Consider the following 26,852-nt stretch of genomic DNA (forward strand, 5'->3'; position numbering starts at 1 on the left):
GAAAATCAACCCGAACAGAGACCTATAAAGGTCGTTCTTGTGGATTTTTAAATCAGAAACATTGGCACAAGGCCACACAAACACATATTAAATGAATTTGTTATTAAAAATTCCAATCAAACCGTCAGTTATTGATTTTATAATGCTATGATGAAAAACTAATTTTACACAAGAAATTATATTATTCTTTATAAAGTATATTTAGAATAATTTAAAAAAATATCCTTTCAGTTATCCATATGCAACTTTCATGTTAAAACATAGCAATCATTTTTATGATTTTGTAAAAGATTACTTATGAAATTAGTTCAAGAGATGAAAAAAATATATTTGTGACAAATACTCTTCTATAGAAGCATTTGTTGAAAATAAATGGACATAAACACCTGTAGCAAAAACAAAACAAAAGAAACGAAATATCGACAAATAGCAGATAACTGCTATTTGAATATATACACATATTATCAAAATTGTTAATCAAAATTAAGATACACCATTTTCTTAATTTTTTATATTAACTCCACTTAAAAAAATTAACTCATGGCATATTATTGCTGTATGCAAAATATGGTCATCTTGCATTCATTTATAAGTTTTCTAAGCCTTTCTTCGACCGGTTCCCGAGTTAGTCGATCTCTGGAATGGGCAAGCAGGTTTTTCTCCCGAAAAATCGGTTTTTTTTTTCATACCCATAAACTCAAGAAAATAGACCATAGAACCCATAATATTTCAGGCAATAAGGGGGCGAGAGATGCCAATAAGGTAAGGGAGCAAGAAATGCCGGCACTTAAGGGAGCAAGAAATGCCGGCACTTAATCCTTCGCGTCACTGAATGCCTCTTAAAATTAGTGATAGCCTTGGGTCAGCTATTTCTGAGTAGCCAGTGGAGATTTAACTGTCCACTGTCTCCAAATGTTAAGTAGGAATAAAACTTCCTCGTCTACTCCTTATATGGGAATAGAGATGCAAGTGGGATTTTTTTAAAAAAAAACTTATCAGGATTCAATATAAGCATAATGGCTCACGTAAGTCAACTATTTGATTAAGATAATTATAAAAATGGTTTCTTCAATACCATACCTGCGTCCAAACATAATGCTTCCACGAGTCAGCGGATTAATCATGAAGAGATCTCCTTGAGTCCAAACACCTAAAAATGCATGCAATACTGATAGTGAGTTTGAAATGACAAATGTCGACATTAATAGTTTTGCGACAAAATATTTTTTGTTTACCGTATAGATTCAAATTTCAAATGAAAAAAAAAAACATGGAATAGTATTTATTTATTGAATTTATTTTCCACAGTTATATATTAGTAAAAAAAAAAAGTGAGTACTCAGCCGACACTGTTATGAATCCAAACACTGTGTGGATTCATAACACGGAAGCACCTGCATTACTATTACAAAAAATCATACATGTAGTAGATGCTATGGACTCCTCGTTTAGGAGTATACTTATAACGTAGGCAGTGTCTTCTCTCTCTCTCTCTCTCTCTCTCTCTCACACACATTCTCTCTCTCCCACACATTCTCTCTCTCTCTCTCTTTTAAACATGGCTAGCACAGTCAACGTAGAGCCTGCAGTTAATAGCGACCGAATCATGGAACGACCAACCTTTCAAAACTTTTCAAAATCGAACACCTGCTGATATAAGCCATGTCGCTCGAAAACACTCAATGAACCAATCACTATAGTTTAAAAAATTCTTTCTTATATATTAAACTACGAGCAGTAACACGAGTCATTCCTTCCACTATTTTTGCTAAATATTTATTCAGTGAAGAACACTTGATTATTTAATTCAATGTTGCATTACATTAGCCTTTATTGAATATTCTGGGATCCAAACCCTAAGGATGATAACTATTTCTGAAGATTCCAACCACAAATACAGATCAATCAGCTTGAGGTAATTTGTATAACTGACGATTTTGAGTAGAAAGTGGGTACACATTCAAAATTTCGAATCTCGAGCAATAGGGATCGCGTGGTAGCACTTAACAGGATTAAAGGCATTTTTAAAAGGCAGCATTAAGCGGATTGTCTTTGAAAGAATAAAGTTGCAAACTTGGAGGTCTTATATTATCTCAAAGACATCACCCAGATGATTTCACACGGGAAAGAATTATTGGGAAGTTTGAAGAAGGCTGCATAACTGCTGGTATTGCCAGAAAGTCTGGAATATCACATAGCATTGAATCCAGTCTTTAGGAAGCGTTTTAAACCAATAGAATGTGTTCCACATGTTTGCTAAAAGGTCTCCCTCGCGATGGCAAGGAGCATGAAGACAGATTTTTTTTGGTTATAATAGCAAAACCTAATCTACGCGCCATGGCAAGTCAGCTTGCAAGTCGGCTCGATTTAAGCACAGGTAGCGCGGATATCTCGACGAACTGTGGCAAGATGTCAACAATAATTAGACCTGTAGTCTGCGTCCCCTTATCCACAGTTCATCGGAAGAGCATGTTTTCAGTGGTGTATTCATAAAATTTCGACAGACACTAATGGACTAATATACCCTTTACACATGAGAGTCGTTTTTCGACATTCCTCCGATTCTAGACGACACTTGATCTGGCGTGAAAGTGATACTGTTTACCATTGCGAGAATATTCTTGAAAGGAATAGATACTGCGGTGCTGGGATCATGGTGTTGGGAGCCATTATGCTCAATGAACACACCGAGCTACAAGAGCTGAATAAAGGGACTATGACTGGTGAATGGTACTGCAACGAAGTTCTTTAATGTCATGTTCGATTGTTCCGTGATGCTGTAGGCGAAGAATTAATTTTTATGGATGACAATGCGACACGACATCGTACACGAGCAGTAGAGATATTTCTGGAGACCGAGGATATTAATGGAATCGAGTGGCCAGCACGCTTCCCAGATCTGAACCCCGTAGAATACGTTTGAGACGCAATAGGGAGACGCATTGCTGCCCGAAATCCCCCTTCCCCCCAGAAAAGAAACAAGACCTTATCCTTGCTCTGAAGACAGAGTGGGCTAGTTTGCCTCAAGAAATCCTGAATCGCTTCGAGCTAAATATGGTACGACGTTGTGAAAGCCGCATGGCAGTTCGAGGTGGACATATATTCTATACCGTAATGTCTCTCCGCAGTTTTCTGTAAGCACAGTATAATAATTCCTTAATTACGTCCTTAGGAAATTTGTAACTTTTGCCAAAAACGTATTGCAATTTAATTTGTACCAAATTTTTAACATTATTAGTATGCTGGCAATATATTTATATCCACATTTGACTGTAGGCATGAAAAAGTTTTCATCAGGTAAAAATATAATTCGTCCTCAGCTATTCGACACCGCATTGGACATACCGCATTTTTTTAATTCAGAGTACTTCTTGCAAAATAACACAGATCTTCAAAAATATTTTGTATTTTAAATGCTTGACCTGCACAATGATGTATGATTACTTTCACGCTAATTGAAAGTGTTGAATTTTTTTTTTTTATTCCGAAAACCATCTTAAACCAAAACTTTGCAATATAACCGTCTTAAATGATAAATTCGGATGATTTGTAGAGAAAAATTATGGAATTAAATTTAATTCGTTATGATTTAAACTCAACTTTGGTACAAAGAAAACGCATCATTATTTCCTTTGAAAAAAAAGTAAAAAAACAGATATATTATTATCTACAATTTATTATTTTACAGAATATCAGATACTTGACGAAAGACGAGATTCCACTTAACGTTATAAAGCAATAAGGAAAGTACCAATGTTTCATAAAGCTCTTTTCAGACGAATGATTTCAGACAAAACTTGTAAGAGCAATGCTATGCTGTAACTGAAAGCAGTAATTAGAGCATGGCATGCCATCTAAATATATCCATATGAAACTTTTTAGAAAGATTTGCTATGAAATTTTTTTAGAAAGATTTGTTATGAAACTTTTAGAAGTTTGTTAAATTTATTTTGAACAAAAACTTCTTAAAATATCTAGGTCACTTACAGAATATTCTACTTGCAAATTCTGGATCATTTACAGAATAAATGTGGGCATATTTTATTCAAATTTATATTTTTACAGTTCACAAAAGCTTAACATAAAAGTCAATTTTGGACAATTAAATAATCAAATGCTACACCACTTTTCAAGATCAACCGATTTTAGTTACCAGCCAATTCTTCATCACAAGTATAAGTTAACATTATATAACGTAGGAGAAAATTTCATTTTGAATTTATTCAAGATTTCCAAAACATTTTGTTAGCAGTTCTGAAAAAACATTCAGACTAGTGATATTGCTTTGTGGCATAGAGATAATGATAGGATATGTCTGAAAATTTAAAACTGAAAGGTACAAAGGTGACCGTAATATTTGTCATTATGTTATAAAATAATTAATCCGGTTACAGTTTTCATCAGATCAGTATTACCATGAAACTTCCGGACAATGAGTAAAAGAAAATCTAGAAACAGGAGAAACAGTAGAGTGCCGGCGCAGCCTTCTAACATCCATGTTGCTAGAGCAAAAGAAAGACTCAAATTCGAATTTAGTTGTAAGCTAATGATTTTTTCCCTTAGTTGTAGTTTTTTTGGCCGCCTGAAGAAATTCATCTATTTAATTTAACCATGCAAATAGATCACAGAACAAAACGATATTCAGAAATAGTATACCAGTCATGATTACGAATACGAGATGGTGTACTTGCATGACGTATTCTCGTTGTGATCCAGCATGCCAGGAGACGTGCACACAAGTATGTGGGGGATGAAAGAAAGATAATTTCTGATTACGAATCCATCTACTGATTATCATATTACAATAAACTTGCAGAAATAATAACATGATTTTAAATTAAATAAAACAAAGATTATGAATATTGGAAGACACCTGAAAGATGTACAGATAACACTTAAATAGGAAACCAGTTAAAGAACTAGTTAATGGATTTAATTACCTAGGAGCATACGTGACTTAAATTTCAATGGCATAGCAACAATAAAACAAACTCTACATTGCATGGTCAATCATAAATAAATTGAATAAAATTTGGAAAATCAACAAAATTCCTACAACTTTAAAAATAAAATTATACGAACGAATAGTACTACCAACAGTCTCTCTATGGGGCAGAAACTTGGATATTTAAAAAAGAAACAGAGAGTAAACTTTCAGCTTGTGAAATGAAATGTTTCAGGAAAATAAACAGAACTTATTGAAAAAAAAATAGAACTCAGAACTGATGCACAAATCTTGCAGCGGCAAGATTTGGATATTTCTGAGTCAACAGTTAAAGCATAAACTCCGTTGGGTTGGTCACATTGTGCGAATGGAACCGGAATGACCTCCTTGCTTGGTATTTGAGGGCACTATGGAGGGGTACAAGATTCAGAGGATGACCAAGATTGACATGCCATATAGTCATTAGAACCGTATTGGACTTTCAAAACTGCTGGAATATTGTGCACTGAACAGTGGAATACGAAAGAGAAGGAGAAGAAGAATATTATCAAAATACGTTAACGACAAAACAGCGTTACTCATTCCTTTTAGAGAATGAAAAGGCTCTGGAAGGTTTATTTTTTATGAATTTCTGAAGAGAAGGAGAAATAAGAACGAAACGGGGTTGTTTAGAATGAAAGCCACAGAAACTGCGAATAGAATGAAACAGATACTCTGTAGTAGTATCTATTAAATGTATGTGTGCTTGTTCAATTGCCGGTTTCTTTGTATTGGAGGATAAATAGTCGAGTTTGCTGAGAAAACCAGCTACTGTTCATAATACCTAATTCCCCTCCCCCGTCCCCAGACACCATGTCCTAAGGGAGTGCCATTTAAAGTCTGCCATTTATTTATTAAGGCGCCTATTTACCCAAATACGGCTTCAACAAATGTAAAATACTGTATATTGAAAACTACACCCATTAATTACCTTGTATAAAGAAAACATTCATATCAAAAACAAATACTAACCTGGAAATTTACTGAAGTAAGTTTCTTTGTATTTATCTTTATTTGGCTCATTCCAGAAATTTAGAGGCATCGAAGGAAACGGAGAAGTGACTACAAGTTCGCCCTTCTGACCAGTTACAGATTTGCCTAAATGAAATGGAAAAGCAGATGGTGTTAAGTGCATATTTTCTTTAGTTAACATGTTACCAGATTACACCAGAAACAGATTTGTCAATCTGTGATATCCGTGAAAATCACAGTGATTATAATTACATAAGAGTGTGAACAGTTTCTACGCAGAAATAAAATTTATTTATTTATTCTTATAGCGAAATGAATACAATGCAGCTACAAGTCAATATCCAGTCCAGAAATCCAATCCAGGGCCTCATCCGTCATCTCATGGATGACTTGGAGGTTACTATGAAATTTGGGGCCTTGGGCCGTCGTTCAAAATATATGTCTCGGATATGGGGGAACAGTCACAATAAGGGTGGTCTAACAGTTTCCATTTGTGTAGTAGGTAGCCACATCTGACCTGGTTAGTTCTGATCTGTTGAGAGATGATCAAATTTTTTCTAAGTAGAGCGAAACCAGGCTGCGGAGCACAGGGCTCTTCAACCAGAAAGCTATTTGTTGGGAGATTGTTGGACCAGTGTTGGGGAGATTGAGACGGTCTTCCCCCCCGTTAGTAGTGTTTCCCTAGTGGTACATTGCTTGTGCTTCAGACACAAGAAGCCCCGGTGATGTCACACTGGTAACATGAAGCCGTCTCCAACTAGGCGTCCAAAAGTTACCAAGCCTCCTGGACCACATGCAGCAACCATGGAAAAAAAAACAAAATAAAAATAATATAAAAATAAAAGAATTAATAAAATAAGCATTAAACGGCTATTTGAAGTTCGTGAGTTACAGTGATATTGCCATGTGAGGAATTAGCCTCACACACACACACACACACCATAGCCATATTTGTGTGGCAGCAATTCAACACAACCAACTCCTCCAAATATTCCTTGTGTATCGCTTTCCTAAATCTAAATATATTCATACTAACGAGTAAAATATTATTAAGCAAAATCAGAACATGTGCCGTAAGATTGTATTGGTGACAACTGCTCTAAATCGGAGCTGTTTTAGTAATAGTTATGGTTTGTACATCGGACTGATACGTTGAGTTTCAATAAATATATACTCACTTGGAAAACAACGTCACTATACTGCTATATTTTCGTAGTAGGCGATGCCATGTCCTAAATAGAGAGCGAAAGACTAGTGCATCTGTCACCAATCAGAAAGTAGCATATAACTACAGTTCGACTTTCACATCCGCACACGTACTTATAATCAAGGACTAATTTCAGTGAAATCAGTGACTAGTTTAATTACGCTATTTCCATAGCGCTAGACCACCAGAATAAAGACTGCTATAAATTTTATTCTAGTAGTTAGTAGAATAGAAGTACAGGATACATCCCCTGATGATCTAAGGAAATCCATTTGTCATTATTCCCAAAATTCCAAGAACTTTTGAATGTTCAGAATATAAATTAATAAGTTTAACAAGCCATGTTACAAAAATTACTACTGAGAATAATCGTAGAAATAATAAAAGGCACTTTGTCAGTAGAAATAGAAGACGCTCAATCAGGTTTTCAAAAAGACAAAAAGGTACAAGAGAAGGAATTTTCAATTTGAAAACATTCTGTGAAAAAAACCTTGATAACCAGATCTTCGTTTTATATATTACACCAAATCATTTGATTCAATAGATCACAAGAAATTAATACATATCCTACATAATAACGGGTTAAAAGAAAAATATCTACGTATAATTAAAAATATATATTGGAATCAAATAGCTTCAATAAGATATAAAAATGCATATTCTGACAACTCAAAAAAAAGGAGTAAGACAAGGACGTGTCTTATCACCCTTACTGTACAATATATATATTGTACAGTAAGGTTTTTAAAGTACAAGTTTTTAAAAATATTTCAGAACAGAAGGGCGTAAAAGTCGGGGGTACAAACTTCAACAACTTCAGGTATGCAGGTGACGTAGTCCTTATAGCTGAATATGAAGATGATGTTCAAAACTTAGTCACATAAATTTACAACATAAGCTTAGACATGGGATTAATTATTAACCTAAAGAAAACAAAGTGCATGATAATATATAAAGAACCAATAAATAAGAAACTAAATATAACTGTTAACAAAAAAAAATTGAACAGGTTTAGTCTTTTATATATTTGGGACAAATGTTTACAGACAGGAAATTCCCTTAAAGAAATAAAAAGAAGAATAGAGATAGCAAGAAAAGCCTTCATTGATATGAAAACTGTTCTAACATCCAGGGACATTAATATAGACACAAGAAAAAGATTAATAAAATGCTATATCTGGTCAAGCCTTCTCTACAACAGTGAAACTTGGACTCTAAATAAAGAAGCACAGAAAAAATTAGAAGCTTTCGAAATATGAACCATCAGAAGAATGTGGAAAATATCATGGACAGAGAAAATTAAAAACGAAGATGTTTTAAAGAAAGCAAAAATGAAAAGAGCATTAATGAAAATAATTAAAGAACGAAAACTTAAATATTTTTGGCATCTAACTAGACAAGAAGGCATCCAGAAATTAATACTAGAAGGGAAACTGGATGGACAAAGATGGACAGGTAGACCCAGGAGAATGTGGTTTGAAGATATTAAGGACTGGACTGAATTACCATAAACGTTCCAGAGAAGCAAAAGAAAGAAAACACTTCCGTGACATGATTGCCAACCTCTTTCTAGAGGATGACACTTGAAGAAGAAGAAGAAGTAGGTAGCCACATCTGACCTGGTTAGTTCTGATCCTGTTGATAGATGACCATATCTTCCTAGGAAGAGCAAAACCAGGCTGGGGAGCACAGGGCTCTTCAACCAGGAATCCATTTGTAGGGAGATTGTTGGATTAGTGTCAGGGAGATTGATGACTTGACGATTGGAAACTTTTTGCAGGCCTTCTTTGCAGTCAGTTGCTGAGTTAGACGATCTCTAGCACAAGCAAGTACAGTATTTCTCGGAAAATCGACTATACAACTCACTGTTTCAGGCTATAAATACCTATTAGGATTTAGAATGTCTAGAAGGTGGCAGTTTCTTGCTGCACTCTTTCCCTTGAAGTCATGGAATCATTAATACCCTTGGGCTCAGCTATCATTTATGGCTACGTACTGATTTTCTAAAGTTAGTTAGGGCTCGGACAGTACTACTTACTTCTTTCGGAATAAAACAAGATACATAGTCATTATCATTTCCTGATATGTATCGACAATGGATGCTCACTCTATTATGATAGCACTACATAATTAAATTTAAATTATTAATAATGTTCTATCAACAATTTCTCTCCCAGTTGGTTTTTAAACATGTCAGAAGTCCAATATTGTTTCATCTAATTTTTCGTTCTTTTAATGCAGTTCAGACTCAATCAATCCCTAGACCTTGGTCTTCTTTCCTGGCATCTTGCCATCAAACACCAGTTTTGCTAACCTTTCTTCTCCCATTTTGTTTAAAGTAACCCTACCAAATTAGATTTGCCTCTTCACACATACTTGAATGCAAACAATGTCAAGTTCCTTCCAAATGTTTTCATTTTTAATATGATTCTGCTAGTGATGCCATCTGATCACTCGCCTTATCTTTCTCAGCACTTTCATATCTGTTCTTTGATCAAGTCCTTTATTTCTAACCCCACTCTCAGAAGCATTACTTAAAAATGGTTGTAACACCGTCATGTATACCGTTGGTTTAGTATTTCGGCTAATTTCTCTCTTATTCCATATACATTTATTCAACTGACACCCACCATACCAGCGTTGCATATTCTGTTGTTTATTTCCAGATTAACTTGACATATTACCTAAAACCCATTGCTAAATATCTGAAATATTTTATTGTTCTATAGGCTCTCCATTGAGAATGCAGCTGAAATCGCTATGTTCCTGTCTATTTTCATAGTTTTGGACATTTGTATTCTGATTTTCATACCAAATTTGATACAGTTGATATTTAATTTATTCAGATAATTTACTGAATGAATTTTCTGAATAAAGTGCAATTCTCTCACAGAAAGAATGGCACTGGATGTGTTTAAGAGTACATCATCCGCATAAAGCAAAGTGATCCATGTAGATTACGAATAAGATTGGAGATAATGTGCATCCTTGTCTCACACCTGATTTTATTCAAATCATCTTCCTATATTACATTCAATTCTAATTGCTGACTGACAACTTAAATAAAGACCATGGACTGCTCTGGATAATGGTCCATTAACTCCATATTACTGAAAGGTTTTAAAATGCTTTTACGTTGCATGCCTTTTCGAGATATACAAAACCTAAGTATACTCCAATGATTACTCAACTATTTGTCTTAAAATGAAATTCTGACAAGCCCTAATTGGTCTGTTCTGCTTCCAGATTTTCTTGTAGAATGTTTTAACCTCTTTTCATATATACTTGCATAAATCGTACCTAGAACACTTAGTAGAGAAATTTCTCTCAAATTCTCACATTTAGTTTTACCCCCCCCCCCCGACATTTCATTTTTTATTTTTATAAATGGAAACTACGATAGCTATGTTCCAATCATCTCAAATTCGACTTTCTGACCAGGCCCTCTGAATTATGCAGTGTAGCCACTGCAAAGTTTACCCCACATTTGACCATTTATGGTTGAATATCATCTACTCCAGTTGCCTTTCCACATAATCACGTGTTTGACGGTGCTTTCTGCTTCATATATTGATATGTACTGATGTTTGCATTACTCTTCAGAATTCTACAATGGTTCTGTCACCACCTGTTTCATTTAAGAAACCGTCAAAGTAATCACTCTAGACATCTAAGATATCTATGACTGTGCATCATGATAAGATTTTTATTATCATTCAAGATTTCAAACTTGGGATTAATTACAAGGCTTGTCACATCAATCCACATCATAAATCCATTTACTTTTGTGGAAATACAAGTGCCATTAAGTACAAGGAGAATGCGCACGATTTCTGTGTGTTATTCAACTGAATATAATTTTTGCATATTACATATTTTGAAGTGAAATCCGTTTATAAATAATATAAAATCAATGCAGAAAATATGAAATTCATTCTTGAAAACATAGCATCATATGATGACAATAAGCTGCTGATATCAACTATCGTTAACAGTATTAGAGAACTACGTTATTCATCAGTGTTAGAGACGAATGTCATGTTTAACATCAAACAAATAAAATTCAACATTTAAAAATTTTAAATTATGGACATAATAACTATTATTGTTGTTATATCATGCATTATAGTTTTTTGTTTCTTACTATGACACCTTCATGCTATCCAAGGATTCATAGCAGGAGAGCACTCTACACACTACATAACGAACCATCCACACTACGCCATCTACGTTACTGATATATCATATATAATCCCCCAATCACACGCTACGCTATCTAGTGCCCATGAATAGTATTTCTGTCTAATAATTGAGTATGTTCTAGTGGCTGATTTGCCTGCGTGCAGAATAAAGATTCACAAGTTTCCGTAGGGAGAAACATGCTGCTATCATCTATGAGATCGGATAACTCACCTTCACTTCATAAAGTCTATATAAAGATTCCTCTCCTCATCATGAGAATTGAACTTAGGTCTTTCCAAAAGGGAGGGTTGGACTTTATCCCGTTGTTCTTCTGGGAATGGAGGCGCTTCCACAAACTTATAATTGAATGTTACTCTGCCTGCAACATATCCTATTGAGCCTTAAATTCATTCAGAACCATAGTGTTCACAACATATTCAAGCAATGCATTTCATTCATCTACATTATTAATGTTTTCACCCACTTTTTTCACTACTCTCTTATGTACTTTCAGGGATAGCCCTGTCCGCGTGGTTAGCCTAGTGGCTGTGTGCTTCGCAACCATATGACTGGGGAAGGAGTGTCCCAAGTTCGATTCCCGTCGAAGACGTGAGGAATTTGAGGATCTTTCTCAGCCATAGCCAAGTTACTGGTCTTGGGCGCGGGCAGTTGGGTTTTTTCCGCCAGTTTATCTGGCGTTTTTCATCCCGCAAGCAGACAAACCGGCCCCGTGAACACACACACGGATCTACAGCCATAAATACTTAAACCCCCCCCCATGAGGGGGCTCAACTCGCCCCAATAGGGACGGGGGAGAAAAAGGGAGGCAACTCCATACGAATAAAGAAAATAAAAGGATAGCCCTAATTTTTTTTTTTTTTTTTTTACTTGATTGAAAAATCTCTCGCGTATTCATCAGGTAAATGCCTCGCAACAGTTTAAACGCTTCATACTCCCCCCCTCCCCCCGTTCGTCTATAAACTGAAAATTCTGCAGGTTATATGCCTGCAATCTATCCTAATAGTCCGGAAATCATTTTTGTTAATCACCTCTGCAATTCCCCAAAATTTCTTAATCACTTCGAGATCTCGGAGCAGATTTGGCCTAATCAGGTGGCTTATAACGTCCGCGCGGTTAGCCTAGTGGCTTTGCGCTTCGCAACCATATGCCTGGGGAAGGAGTGTCCTAGGTTCGATTCCCGTCGGAGACGTGAGAAGCTGAAGGATCTTCCTCAGCCATAGCCAAGTTAGCCGGTCTTGGGCGCGGGCAGTAGGGTTTTTTCCGCCAGTTTACCTGGTGTTTTTCATCCCGCAAGCAAACAAACCGGCCCCGTGAACACACAGGGATACAGCCAAGAATACCTTGAGGCATAGGAGTGACCATTCTATCCTCGTATTTCGGTTACGAAATCCAAGCATGCTTGGAAGGTTGTGGGCCTTAAAGGCCTGTTAAAGCCATTGGGATAGATAGGTGGCTTATAACCATTAAATATTGATATTTAACTATTATGATAATAAGTATTTGATAGTATACTTTTCATGCAATCGAATATCATTATAAAAGCATATTAAACTCTTCTTTCTTTGTTGAAAGATTTTTTCTCTTTGCATAAAAAAATAACTATTTAAAACCAGTCTCTGTTTTTCTACCTCTTAATTAAATCAAGTATATTAATTAATTTTATTAAGCGACTGTAGTATCTTTTCGTATTTCATATTATCATATTTTATATACGAAATTAATATATTCATATTAATTTCGTATATAAAATATGAAATTAAAATATTTCATATTTTAATTTCATATTTGATATACGAGTATGTCAAAATAACATATTTATGTTATTTTGATATACTCGTAATATGTAAAATTTGTGACAAAAGTAAGCTTAAAATTAGTCTTATTATATTTTCACGAGTTTATTATTACTGTGTTATAAAACTATATGGAGATATATTTGCAGGCAATATGAAGTATATATTACCCATTAATCAGTGTCATTAAAAATAACGCCTTTATGGCTTTTGAAATTTTGCTGCGCCATGGAATATGCTTATTTCATTTCGAGTAAACGAAGTTCATATGTTGAAATGGTTTTTTATTTCAATTTTTTTTTTTTCAACACAGGAGCAGAATACGGTCATCAATTAGACCTAATGAGGAGCTTACGAAAAACGTCGGGAAAGTGCAAAGTTCCTGGCTACGCTATGTTTCTCGAATAGTCGCTAACGGCTACTTAAGAAATAACGAACACCTTGCTTTTCCTAAGGAGAGCAAGGCGTCCGTTATTGATGACGAAATTAGAGCAACAGATGAATATCAGCCAAATACCTAAAAAAAAAAAAAAATAAAAAAAATAAGCTTTAAATTTATAGAACATATAAAATGCAAAAACTGTTTCTCTCGTAATACCGCTGGCGGGTCTTATAAAAGAGGGACAGATTTTCCTACTTCAGATTCACTATCTCAGAGATCTTCTCTATGATTCGAATCAGTATTCTTTATAGGAGTGGCTGTCGGAAACCTTGTCTCCAAACTATTCAGAAGCAGCCCCTGCTTTATGCTGATGTAGGTTATTGTGCTGGAACCAACAGGGTAGAATCACAGTTGCCACAATTTCGAGAGTTCAAGGTTTTCCAGGACGCTTAGGTAGACCTTCGGGTAAAGTGTTTTGGCTACTACCACCATATGAAATGTACTGAGTCTCTAGAACAATAGCAACAACAACAAAAAAAATGTCCCGTATCATAAAACTGCGATCGCTGCACTTCTTTCTGTTTGGGAATAATGTTCCCAGTAAATGGCGTTCTGCTTAACATTCTGCCTACCCACTCGCGACCATCTGATTTCTGTATCGTGATTCGTTGTACTTAGTACGGTTTTCCAACGCACCGTGTACTAAGTCAGACGAGAAAGATCATTCTGGAGAAGAGCGAATCTGTACGCAGTATAATTTAAATAATTGAACTGGAGTGCTTTGTGCACTAATATGAAATAATTCAATAATTAATACAGTGAACCCGCATTTAACCAAACCCACAGTACAATGTAAGAGTAACCTTCAGCAAATCTTCAGTAACCAAACTCTCAATTATCTAATCAGCAAATTGAGTTTCACTTTGCTGAGAATAATTGAAGAATTATTTTACAGAGTCGAGACACCGAATGATGTATGAACCATATGCTAATACGCAGTCATACAATATAAATATAAGGGCATTGAAAGATGAGTAATCAATATGTTAATACTATGAAGAGAACATATTAACATTAATATTATGATAACATTTCCTGATATGTGGGCAGATAGCACATTATAAGACAAAGATAACATATTGGAAATTTCCTCAGAATAATGTTGCAGGAAGTCATAAGATTTGGGGGGGGGGGAGGACTTACTAAACTGCTATTCCTATGTTCGCTTCAGTATTCAAATTTAAGTTTTACAAAATCATATATAACTTTTACTTACCAGATTCATCGAAACATTCCACGTTCATTCCAAGATCTGGAGACTGGATTTCACCAAAATGCACAGGAAGAATTGTGTTCGCAAAAAAGAAGCAGCCAATAATATCAGTGCAACCTGTAACCAGATATAGTTCATATTTGCTGATTCACTTACTAATATCGCGCGAGCGCATACACAAGCACGCACCATAGTTCGAGACAACATGTAAATCTAATCAATATTTTGAATTTGTTTTCCCTTTATTTTCTATTTGTCGAGGGAAAATTACCTTATTAAGCGATATTTGTGCTAATGGAAATTTTAAATATTGTTGAAAATCGGTGAGTTAATTAGCTTAATAATTTCTGGTCTTGCTAATTTTCGGTGTCAATAAAATTATTCGAACAGGCAACTTGAAAGCACAGGGTTTTTCTGTTATTATTTGATTAGCTGATTTCATTATTTTATTTTATTTATTTATTTTTAGTTTCTTATTGATGGAAACTATGTGATGTAGCCATGTCCCTTATTTATTGTTCCGTCTTGTAAGCGCTTTTGCATATTTCTTTTTAAGGAAACAATATCATAATCATTATATTTTAGTTACATATATATTTATCATAATCATATTTTTGGGATTATAATATTGTTAGTCATTCTTTCTTTATTCTTTTCTTTAAAACAGTTATTATTTTTAACTTTCAACCTTGAATCTCTTTAAAACTGTCACTGAACAATGTCTCGGCTTCCTTTTCGAACCCTCCATTTTACAATATACCTTAAATACCGAGAGCTATCTACTACCAATTATTGAACGCTACACAAACGTGTAAACCGGTCTCCCTGTCTTGATATTTTTCCTTTTCCTGTGACAACATATAAACTGCTAATTTTGGTATTTTTGCGTTTTATTCTTAAACTTTTATCCAATCTAGAAACATAGTTTCCACCATTCCCACATCCTTACCAATTGTGCAGACGTATTCATGGAGTGGCATGACGTTGTTCTATGCGAACATCATAATACAGGATATCTTGTTTGGTAGAGTAAGGTTATCTTTAGTTAGTTATTGGGAATGGTTAATTAATAGTCACTTAGAGTTAATCTTTGAATTAATTAGCGCAACTGTTAAAAAAAAAAGACATTATTGGGCATACAAATATAATTTTTATGTACATTCTACTCGTGAAACCTAGGTCGATCATAAATTAGTAAGGTGGATAGGTTTTTAAACTTGTTCAGGCTTCTATAAATGTATGATGTGGCTCACTGAGAGATAACTTTATCGCCCGGTGTGATAGTTTGAAGTTGTATTCATGGATCGCTGATCAGACAAGCGTTTGACTTAGTTCGAAATGAAGAGCATTTATTTGTGATTTATTTTAATTATTACTTATTTTATATTAATTGCTTTTATTCATAATATCGATGTTCACATCGATATTCACAATATTTTTCTTCTTCCTTTTTTCTTCCTTTTATGATTTTTAATAATATTTGAGACAAGCAAACCGATTTTTCCATTATTAATACTTCTTGCAAAAACTTACTCATAAGGAAGATTCGGAAGATTCACCAATCGTCTCAGATGGTCCATTAACGTTTTCCTTTCTTTCATGAAAAGATGTATCTCAATTGTAAATGATTCGAGGCAAAAATAAAAATAAAAAATCCTATTTTGCATTATCCATTTTGTATTAGCGTTGCCCTTCATTATTGTGGCAACTGAACCTGTTTCAGGCTCATGTATTGTAGATGATTTATTTATAATATATGGGGTGGCCATAATTAAACAGGAGGTGTTCAGAGCCCTGTAGCGAAAAATGTATTGGACGAAAAGTTGCAACTGCTTTGGTGGAACACGGAATTAATAACTCACAAGGGTCCAGCAGTGCTTAGGTATTATCAAGGCAACTGGACATATCATACTTAACTGTGTGGAGAATCCTGCGTTAAATTCTGAAGTTTTTCCCTACAAGATCTCCCATACTCAAGCTTTGCTTCATGGGGATGTAGAAACACTCAACTGCAGTTTGCTGTGATGTTTTAAGCTCAAATGGAGGTGGATGATGTATGGCAATGGATCTTGTGGAGTGACGAGGCACATTTTTATTTGAACGGTAATATTAACTCACACAGTTGCCGCATTTGGGCTGCGAACAACCTCATGTGTTCCATCAGACCGCTTTACACTCACCGAAAGTCACAGTGTGGTGTGGTTTCAGTGCATCGTTTATTATCCGTCCGTACTTTTTCGAATAACCAGTGAGTTATACTGTCTATGCTGTTAAGTATCGAGAGATGTTGCGCAACTTTGTTCTTCTGCAACTACAGCAACAATGCCTTGACTCCGCCATATTCATACAGGATGGAGCACCACCTCACATTCCACTGCTGGTACAGCGAATTTTAAGAAAACACTTCACAGAACGCAGAGTGATTAGTTGTGCATTTCCATGAGCATGGCCACGTTCGCTTGATCTCAACTGCTGTGCCTTTTTTGTTGTGGGCCATCTGAAATGCGCGATGTATGAAGGACATGTTAATGATTTAGCAACCTTGAAAAAACAGAATAATGCAACATATGAAGCAAATCAATGCAGATTTGTTGCGCTCCTCTGTAGAAAATGTCATTCTTAGAACATCTAAAAGGAGGAATGAACCACATCTGTAAGATACACGAGCACGAAATTTGCTTTGTTTTGTCTCTTCTAGCCATTACTGTTTAATTAATCCTAGTTCACGCTCTTATAGTGCCAAATGACCTCTGGTGGTATAATATTGTACTATTTTTATCTTGTGTAAATAAAACCCCCACATCCCAGAGTGTACTTACACCAAGTTTCGTTTATTTCGTCCAATACATTTTTCGTTATAGGGCTCAGAACACCTCCTCTTTAATTATGGCCACCCTGTATATGTATACGCTTCCAACATTTCGAAACTCTTTAAATCTAAAATTGAAATGGTTTGGGAACTTTCGATACAAATCTAAATTTTAAAAACAGAATAACAACCAAAACGTAAATCAAGTAAAAGCAAAAAAAAAAAAAAAAAAAGTAATTTCTTCAATGGTGTAATTTGAAATCCTTACAAGATTTAGAATTCCATGTATTCGTTCGTCAAAATTAATTAATTATTTAAAATATATAAATAAATTAACAATATATAAGCTTCAATATTTAGAACATTTGCAGTGAATGTCTCTTGATATTCGGAAAAGAATATTTAAGTGAAAATTTCGAGTATTATCTTATTTAAGTGAAGTATTGGTTATGTAAAAAAATATCGCTACTATTTACCCATTATAGAAACAAAATAAACATCTGGCTTGACATCTCGATATACGTAGTGCCAGTTGTTGGGTTTCACACAAGAAGCTCCTGAGAAGATTTTTTGTAGCGTACGCAGACTATGAGTTTCTCCTGTAATCAGAGAGTTGTCAATTAAATAAATATAAATAAAATGTTACTATAAAATACTGATCATTTGTTAGCATTTATCATTTTATATTAAGATTTTGCCATCAAATAACTATACAATTATTTGATGACCTCAAAGAGGACGGATTAATAACGAGTAAATCATTCCATCTTAATATATATGCCTTATGGCAATCATTGTGTTATTAATTAAATATTATTCATATGCAATTCGATTAATTTAAGTTTGGGTATTACTTGTACTTACTTGGTTTAATTCCTTCACTTTCCAGTTTATCAAGAAACCAAGGATATAGGAGTATCTGGGTAGCACCAAGTTCATCCACTAAATCGAAAGCTTTTGCAGTGTGCGAGGCAAACGGGCTTCCATCGAACATTAGCGAACTACCTCCTGTTATAAGAGTTCCGGTTTGGTAGAGCCATGAAACCCATCCCACCTATGATGTAACAATCAGTTAAGAATCATTTCGAATTTATGAATTATTTTGCACAGAAAAAGTGGCAATTAGTATTTAACAGAAAAATATAAAGTACCTAAACCACGACAATACCAAAAACAGAAACATTCAAGTTCCTCTACCCCACAATAAACCTTCGGAAACCTTTTCTAAACAGCTGTAATTGTAATCGTAGCAGGCAACTTAATGCAAGGTCTGAAGAACAACATACAGCATTCCTCAGAATTCCTCATTATTATAGTGGAAATATTCAGAAAAATTTTCTGTAACGAGAATGGTAAAATAACTGCAAAATTCTAACTGCTCTACAAAGTGGTTTACTGGTGGGCATCCATATTTGTCACGTATATTGGTAGAGGGAACGGCATTCTTGCATTTTTTATTCCTGCATTTTTAAAGAGAAAATAAAAGGAGGTTGCATATTATGCTATTCTCTCAATTAAAAAAGACGAATCGGATGCAGTAAACTCGAACAGATTCTCTCATTTGGTTGTTCGATGAGCAAAATCAATCACATTAAATCAAATTCAACGAAACTGATTTTGGAGAGTCGTACATCGTCTACGACGGTGCTCAAGCAGGTAGATGGTATCCTTGAAGTTAGGCAAAAGCTTCACCCCTTCTTTAGTACATTTTAGTTTCTTTCTTTATTTACTGACCAGCGAAAATATTACAGTGTTTATGGAATTAAAAAGCATGCATTGGCTAACGTATCCTTCCTTACTGTAGCCAATACGAGAAAAAACAAAAAAAAAAACCTGTTTACCCATTAAATTTCATTTTGCGTGTTGCACAGTTATAGGAACTCTCTCTCTCTCTCTCTCAACCAGGCGCCAGGCAAAATCACACAGAGAAGGATATAATGGAACTTTCTTGCAAACTTGTGATATTGGACTATTTCATAGTACAGGGTGTTTCTAAAGGGTGTATACAACTTTGCAAGAGAACAGAGAATAACTTGGAAGACGTACCAAAGCTGAATGAGTGTTATAATGTAGTGAAATACATCACGTTTTGGTCACGTAACCTACCTTACTACCAAATGACAACCCCAGATGGCGTGATACGTCACACACCATTTGAAAATAGCGTCTTTCGAGAGAGAGCACGTTGTATGTTTTGATTTGAGAATACGAAGTCTGCAACACAAGTTCAGAGGAATTTCCGCACGCAATAAAGCAAAGAACTGTCTAGTAGGCGCACGATGTACACGTGGCACAAAAATTTTGTGGAAACAGGCTGTTCTGTTAGTCATCGAAGGTCAACGGGAAGATTGTGAGCTGCCAATGCTTTTGTGGAAGAAGTTCGGGGAAAGTTTCCAAAGAAGCCCTAGAAAAGTCGACTAGACGGGCGTCTGGTCAAATTGGAATTTCAAATGTGTGGCGTGTTTCATTCAGCGTCTACATTTAAGGCCCTACAAATTTACTCTTGTAGATTTGAAGAAAGACGATAAGAAGATTCGCCAGCATTTCTGTACGGAAATGATCAGTAGGATAGAATAAAATGAGGACTTTTTGGACACGATTCTTTTCAGTGACCAGTGCACTTTTCACGTAAGTGGACAAGTAAACAATCACAAAAATTGGGGAAGTGAAAATCTACATGCCATTGTAGAACATGTTCGCGGCACCCCAGAGGCTAACATTATTTGCGCCATAAGTAAGAAGAAAGTGTATGGACCCTTCTTTTTTTTTCGGAGTCTAACGTTACCAGTGGTGTGTATTTGGACATGCTACAAGAGTACCTAATACTATAATTAGACGAAGATGACCACGACGGACACTTACATTTTCAGCAAGACGGAGCATCTCCTCATTATTTAACAGACGTAAGGTGGTACCGTGACACCCGTTTTCAGGCAGATGGATTGGTAGAGGGGAGGGGGGCCCTGTAGCATGGCCACCGCGTCCCCCCCCCAACCTTACACCGTTAGAATTTTTCTTATGGGGCATTGCAAAAGATCGAGTGTTTTTACCACCACTACCAGCCAGTTTGGATGAGCTGCGTTTCAGAATTACTGCCGCCATTGCTGAAGTTACGCCAGATATGGTCTGCCGCGTGTGGCAGGAAATTGATTTCAGATGAAACGTCTGCAAAATTACTGGAGGCAATCATTTCGAAATTTAACTGTCTGTGTTGAAACTTTATAACATTTTTACCCATCTAGCTGAGCCGTATTACGCTACATTTGCACTGTAATAAAAATTGTTCATCTATCGCTATTACCCTCTATTGTCATTCAAAGTTGTATACCCCGTTTTGAAACACCTCTATATTGTAAACAAGTGATAATCCCAAAAACTAAAACGGAGTTTTGGTTCATCACTGATAAGTAAATAGTCCAGTCATGTCTATCAAATGTTTATCTTATGTCTATGATCAAAGAAAGAATGAAAGAATGATAACAAATATAATAGATGACTAATCATTTTCTTCAAGACTGTTATCAGGAAGAAGCTCTTTGATGCATTCCTAGTGGAGATCGTGACTTTAATAATAGGAAGAAAATTAGTAGTATTTATTAGGCCTTCTTGATATGATTCAAATAATAAATTTTAAATAATTCAATCCATATAAGGAATAATTCAATTAATAGGATTAATAAGCATTCAGTACAGTATAATTGAAATACTGTAATAACATTTATTTTAAAGTGGGCTTCCAACACTTCACACTAGAGAGGAATGACATTTTTACCCATCTAGCTGAGACGTATACTCTCAGGTAGATGCTATCAGACTCGGACAAATTGCATTACTTTTGAACGTTTTATAAATAATTTATTTATATAAGTGCATTTGATTGTAATTCTATTTTTGTACGGATACTACACTACTTACCTTTTGTTCAGGACATAATTTACTAATTTATTGCTTTTATGATTACTTTGTGTACTACTGTAACCTTTGCTTTGGTGGTGTACGACCATTCCTATCCTTTTGCCCATACACCAGAAATCAATCAATTTATTTAAAAAAATTCTTTATTATATATATTCATGCTTTTTGTCGTCCATTTACTCCCCTCCTGTTCTTGGCATCCTCATACTCTATTTTTCTTATTAATAGAAGACTTTTAAACAATGCTGGTTCTAAAACTTTATCAGATAGAATAATTAGGCTGAAATGAGGAAGATATGTTCATAAGGGCTGAACCCCTTCGACAGAAAAATATAATAAATTAAACAACAGAAAAAGTACGTAAGCACCTTTCGACTATACTAACCATGTCACAACTCCATGATAAGAACCAAGACACGATCGAAGACATAAATACAGTAGATGCATTTCACAATAATATTTCCGTATATAATATCACACTATAAGTTGATATTACTTGAAGATTCTTTTAGCTTATATACGGTAAACACATTTTTTATTAATTGTGCCACTAAAATGATCAGATATAAATGAATTCACAGAGTTTAGTCTAAATCACAAATGGCAGACATTAATGGTTCTCCTTGAATGTGAAACAGCACTTATTATTCAAGGTCGAAGAGGCGTCAAAAAAAAAAAAAAAATCAAACGTGATTTTTTTTTTTGACGAATCGGTATACCTTTCTTTTGACGAATCGGTATACCTTTCTTTTGACGAATCGGTATACCTTGCTTTTCTCAAAGCAAGGTATACCGATTTTCTATTCTTTAGCCAGCAAGAGTGTAATATATTATCCTGGTACCTTTTCGTGGTGAGAGATTCATTTAAAAAAACGTCCGTAATGATTGGATTTTAACTAAAACCAAAACGATTTAAACGGACTTCAGGAGTTCATTTTAACATACATTCCGATTACAAATTTTAGTTAGTTCTCTTCTTCATAACAGAATTACTGGTTTATACAATTTCAAAGTGAGTGACAAACCTTTTACTAAATTTTGCACCTATATTCGAACGACACGGAAGTCGAGATTGCTCAACAAATTTTATTCGAGTTCCCATGAAATTTCAATAAAGTATGTACAACTGGATACCAGGAAAAACTTCAATTCTGATGAATAGAAGGATGGACAAAGCGATCTAATACGTACTTAAGTATTTTGCAAAACGGTGCTAAGTGTGTAATCAAGACGACGTCTTTCTATTTGATGCATTACAAACCGTGGGGATTAAAATTCACTTCCTTTGCTATATACTAAGCATCTTAAGACTTGCCATCCATTGCACGTGAAGCATAGCAAGATTTTGAGAACCTCTGAAATATATTTTTGCGTACAAATACTACATATATTTTAGCCTTATCAATTCTGCACTCTCGATGTATCTCGATATTTTTAAACATCCTTAACCACATTCCTTTTTTATAAAGCTGTTTTATTGGACCTCCATATGAACTCGCTCTCATTAATTCAGTCATTTCCTGTGGATTTTTTAAATCAAAAATGCACTATAACCAGCTACGAGCATAGTTCAAAACCCATTCCTTGTCTCTTCACTTTGCCAATCCCCCACATGATCAGAAAGTTTCTTGAGTAATCACCCGAAGACGAGCTATACGTTAGGATTCTGGTTTAAACTTACCACGGGATGCGATACACCTTCCGTTCTAGGAAGGTGTTATCGTTTAGGAATTTATAGTAATCAGCGCGACTTTTATTCCACATTTTACTAAATTCATTGACCTTCCACCCTAGTTTGAAGATATAACCACAGTTAAAAAAATATATAAATAATTATCGCAGGCTATATTTGCCGAGTTTAGAATTTGATAAATAAAATTGTTTTTAAAAATAAACTTACAGTTGTAAATATTACTATAACATCATCCCTGCTTGTGTCGGATTGGATGAGTCTTTCTTTTGAATGCATTAATATAGCTCCCTGAAACAGAAAAAAAAAAGATCAAATATTCATTAGTGTACTCTAAGCTACATGCGCGCTCAAAATTCAGCTCTGATTGTATGATGACGGATATACTTATGTACTTATTATTTGATACTTGTTCATTTATTCAGAAATATTTAACGAATCATTATTTTTTTCAGAAATCTTCAAATGTATATTTTAACTTCTATAACAAAATACTATTGAGCATCAAATAAAAAAGCAATAAAATAGTATTCCTATTAAATGTAACAAATAATCGGCATTATATTAATAAAACAGTAATGAAATAATAAACACAACAGTAACAAAAACTCAATAACAGTTGATATACTTACTCCAGACGAATGAACTATAGCTTTGGGTTGACCTGTTGTGCCCGAAGTGAAAAATATGAACGCAGGATGATTGAATGGTAACTGAGAGAACTCTAGACGGGGGACACTGCCATTTGGCTCCTTTCCTCCATCCAGAAACTCTGATAGAAAGCAGCTAAAGTTGAAGAAGAAAGAAGTTTGAATAATACTAGGGAATCGAAAGTGCATTAATTTTCTTAAAAAGAAAACGAAATAGGTACAGGTATTGATTAAGGTAAGTGCCTGTGTAACCTGTGGAAATGGTGATCGCATAACCCTAGAGCCCCAGAAGAAATACCAGTGTAAGTCCGACTCTAACCGCCGGCTACAGGAACTTTTTCTAGGCTTTTTTTTTTCTCTCGTAAACTTGGTTTTTTACCCATTAAATGAAGAAAACGAGATAAAATTCTGACTGTTTTAAACAATAATATCTTACATAATATCAGAAGTTTGATAGTGTGTGCTATCTGACATTTTCTTATAAGAAAGTTTTGAATGTTTTTTTTTTTTTTTAGAAAAGGACAAAGCGTTTATTTTTCGCTCGCTTCAGGAAAATATGCGTTTAGAATGGAAAATCTAGGCTTGCTTAATTCACGTGTGGAATAATGAAATATTATGTAACTACACTACATTCTCCTTTGGGTATTCATGATTTTTTTCTGAGAAAATTCTAATGAGGGAAAAAAATCCTCAAAATACGAATTGCCCAGAATTCTGAGATTCTAGATAGAAATTAAATCCAGATTTGTCGATTTCTGTTTTTCTACTGATTTAGGAAGGGAAGCTAAGTGATCGATGCTGTGCTATCAGGCCAATGAAGTCCCAGTAAGAAACGAATAAAATGCAAAATCGTGATCTTTCTCAAGATTTTATCTTTTCAGTTTTGCGGCTCAGGATAAAATTGGTGCACTCCGTATGCTAGCCTATTTAACAGCATTAGAATAGGTGCAACAAGATTTATATTTACAATTAAATATATTTTTTGAGATATTACTTACCTATATTATTATACTTATTATATTATTATATAATATAGTAATGTATAACATATATATTTCTTTATATAGAGAGAGATCTTAAAGATATATAGATATTTTGATCTTCGAATATATATTCGAATATACATTCGAAGATCAAAAGCGTGGATGGTGAGTGGAATTCATTTCCTGAATGAGTAGAATGATAAGGGTGTGTAGGAGTTTAAAATTCAGGGTGATAGTCTTGTAACTTACATTTTAAGTTTAATTTTTTAAAAATTATAATAATCACTGTTTCGAATAAGAAATTTTTTATTGCTACATACGAGGACGGTCTGAAGAATTATCGGATAATTTCAAAATTAATTTTATTTTTCAACATAATCTCCCTTAAGTCTAATACATTTATTCCAGCGATGCTCCAGCTCTATTATCCCGTCCCTGTAGTTGTTCTCAGTAAGATCTACAAAACACTCCTCTACAGCTGCAATCACCTCTTGATTCGAAGAAAAACGCTGAATAGCGAGGAAGAGTTTAGGTTTGGGAAGAGACAGAAGTCAGACGGAGCCAAATCTGGAGAATAGGGTGGATGTTCCAACAATTCATAGTGCAGATCTCCCTTAATTTTCCCATTTCCAAAACGCCTTTGCGGGTAGGTACATTGTCCTGTTGAAAGATAATTTTTTTTTTTTTCTTCTACGAACCGGATATTTTCTCACGACTTTTTTCGTCTAGTCTGATTAAAAGATCGGAATAATATTCCCCTGTTATTGTTTTACCCTTTTCAAGATAATTAATAAACAAAATGCCTTTAGCATCCCAAAACACCGATGCCATGACATTTCCTGCAGATGGAACCAACTTTGTCTTCTTTGTCGTTTGTTGTTGAAAAACTGGCTTCTGTCCACTGTTTTGACTGCTGTTTGGATTCTGGAGTGCTATGGTGAATCCAAGTCTCATCCATAGTAATAAATCGACGCAAAAAATCAGTTTTAGTGTTGTAAAAACGCTGCAAGCACTGTTCAGAGATTTTCATGGGAGTGCGTTTTTGATCTGCTGTGAGCAAGCGCGGCATCGATCTTGCGCAAAGCTTTTTCATTTGCAATTCTTCATGAAAAATATATCCTACAAATTCTTTTGAAATGCCTATAGTGTCGTCAATTTCACCCACTTTGACTCGCCGGTTATCCAATACCATATTGTGATTGATATGGTATTGGATAACCGGCGATCAATGATTTCTGGTGTTGTAACACTTTTTGGGCGTCCTGCATGTGAATCATTCTCAAGGCTGGTACGAGCACGTTTAAACTCGCCAGCCCATTTCTTAATTCTCGAAAACGAAGGCCAAGAGTGCCTATTAAACTTTTATGAACTTCGAATGAAATTCTTTTGGCATTAAACTTTCTCATCATTATCATCATCATCAAATTCCTGCCATGTACCCTCAAGGGGTGTACAGGATATGATAGTACTACATGAAAAAATTACATCATTATTAATTTCCTATCTACAATTTTCCTCCAAATCAGTCTGTTACTTGTCAAGACTCCAACATTATCAGATCTTATATTTCTATCATTTAAAGCACTTTGTTCCATATCAATCCACCTATATCTTGGTCTTTCTCTGGGTCGTTTTGCTGCCAACCTGGCAGAGAACACTTGTTTTGCTAATCTTTCCTCGCCCATTCTCTTTAAGTGACCACACCACCTGAGATTAGCTCTGCTAACGCATTCCTGGATGCAGACAATGTCAAGTTCTTTCCTAATATCCTCGTTTTTAATATGATACTGATATTGATGCCATCTGTTCACACCTATAATCTTTCTCAGGACTCTCATATCTGTGGTCTCTAGTCTTCGGTCAAGTGTTTTACTTCTGACCCAGCTCTCAGATCCATAAGTTAAAACTGGTTTGAACACTGTCTTGTATACAGCTAATTTAGTGTTACGACTAATTTCTCTCTTATTCCATATGAATTTATTCAATTGACT

General features: G+C 34.9%; 2 protein-coding genes across 2 annotated transcripts in view; both read right to left on the reverse strand.

The window, feature by feature from the left end:
* The window catches only part of LOC150110041 (acetoacetyl-CoA synthetase-like), a 29,979-nt gene extending 11,767 nt beyond the window's left edge, over positions 1–18,212 (reverse strand). Inside the window, exons 1-4 of the mRNA XM_090397618.1 lie at positions 18,100–18,212; positions 14,818–14,931; positions 5,957–6,082; positions 1,081–1,150 (exon numbers count right to left, since the gene is read on the reverse strand). Of these exons, the coding sequence (XP_090253744.1) occupies positions 1,081–1,150; positions 5,957–6,082; positions 14,818–14,931; positions 18,100–18,103 (314 nt within the window). The 5' untranslated portion in view covers positions 18,104–18,212. The remainder of the gene's footprint in view (positions 1–1,080; positions 1,151–5,956; positions 6,083–14,817; positions 14,932–18,099) is intronic.
* A 261-nt stretch (positions 18,213–18,473) lies between these two features.
* LOC150110042 (acetoacetyl-CoA synthetase-like) overlaps positions 18,474–26,852 on the reverse strand; it is a 41,691-nt gene continuing 33,312 nt past the window's right edge. The window contains exons 6-7 of the mRNA XM_090401994.1: positions 23,439–23,519; positions 18,474–18,677 (exon numbers count right to left, since the gene is read on the reverse strand). Of these exons, the coding sequence (XP_090258120.1) occupies positions 18,474–18,677; positions 23,439–23,519 (285 nt within the window). The remainder of the gene's footprint in view (positions 18,678–23,438; positions 23,520–26,852) is intronic.

The sequence above is a fragment of the Typopeltis vanoorti genome, chromosome 1, assembly GCF_054136105.1.
Source record: "Typopeltis vanoorti isolate ZY-2024b chromosome 1, IOZ_Tvanoo_1.0, whole genome shotgun sequence".
Classification (NCBI taxonomy): domain Eukaryota; kingdom Metazoa; phylum Arthropoda; class Arachnida; order Uropygi; family Thelyphonidae; genus Typopeltis; species Typopeltis vanoorti.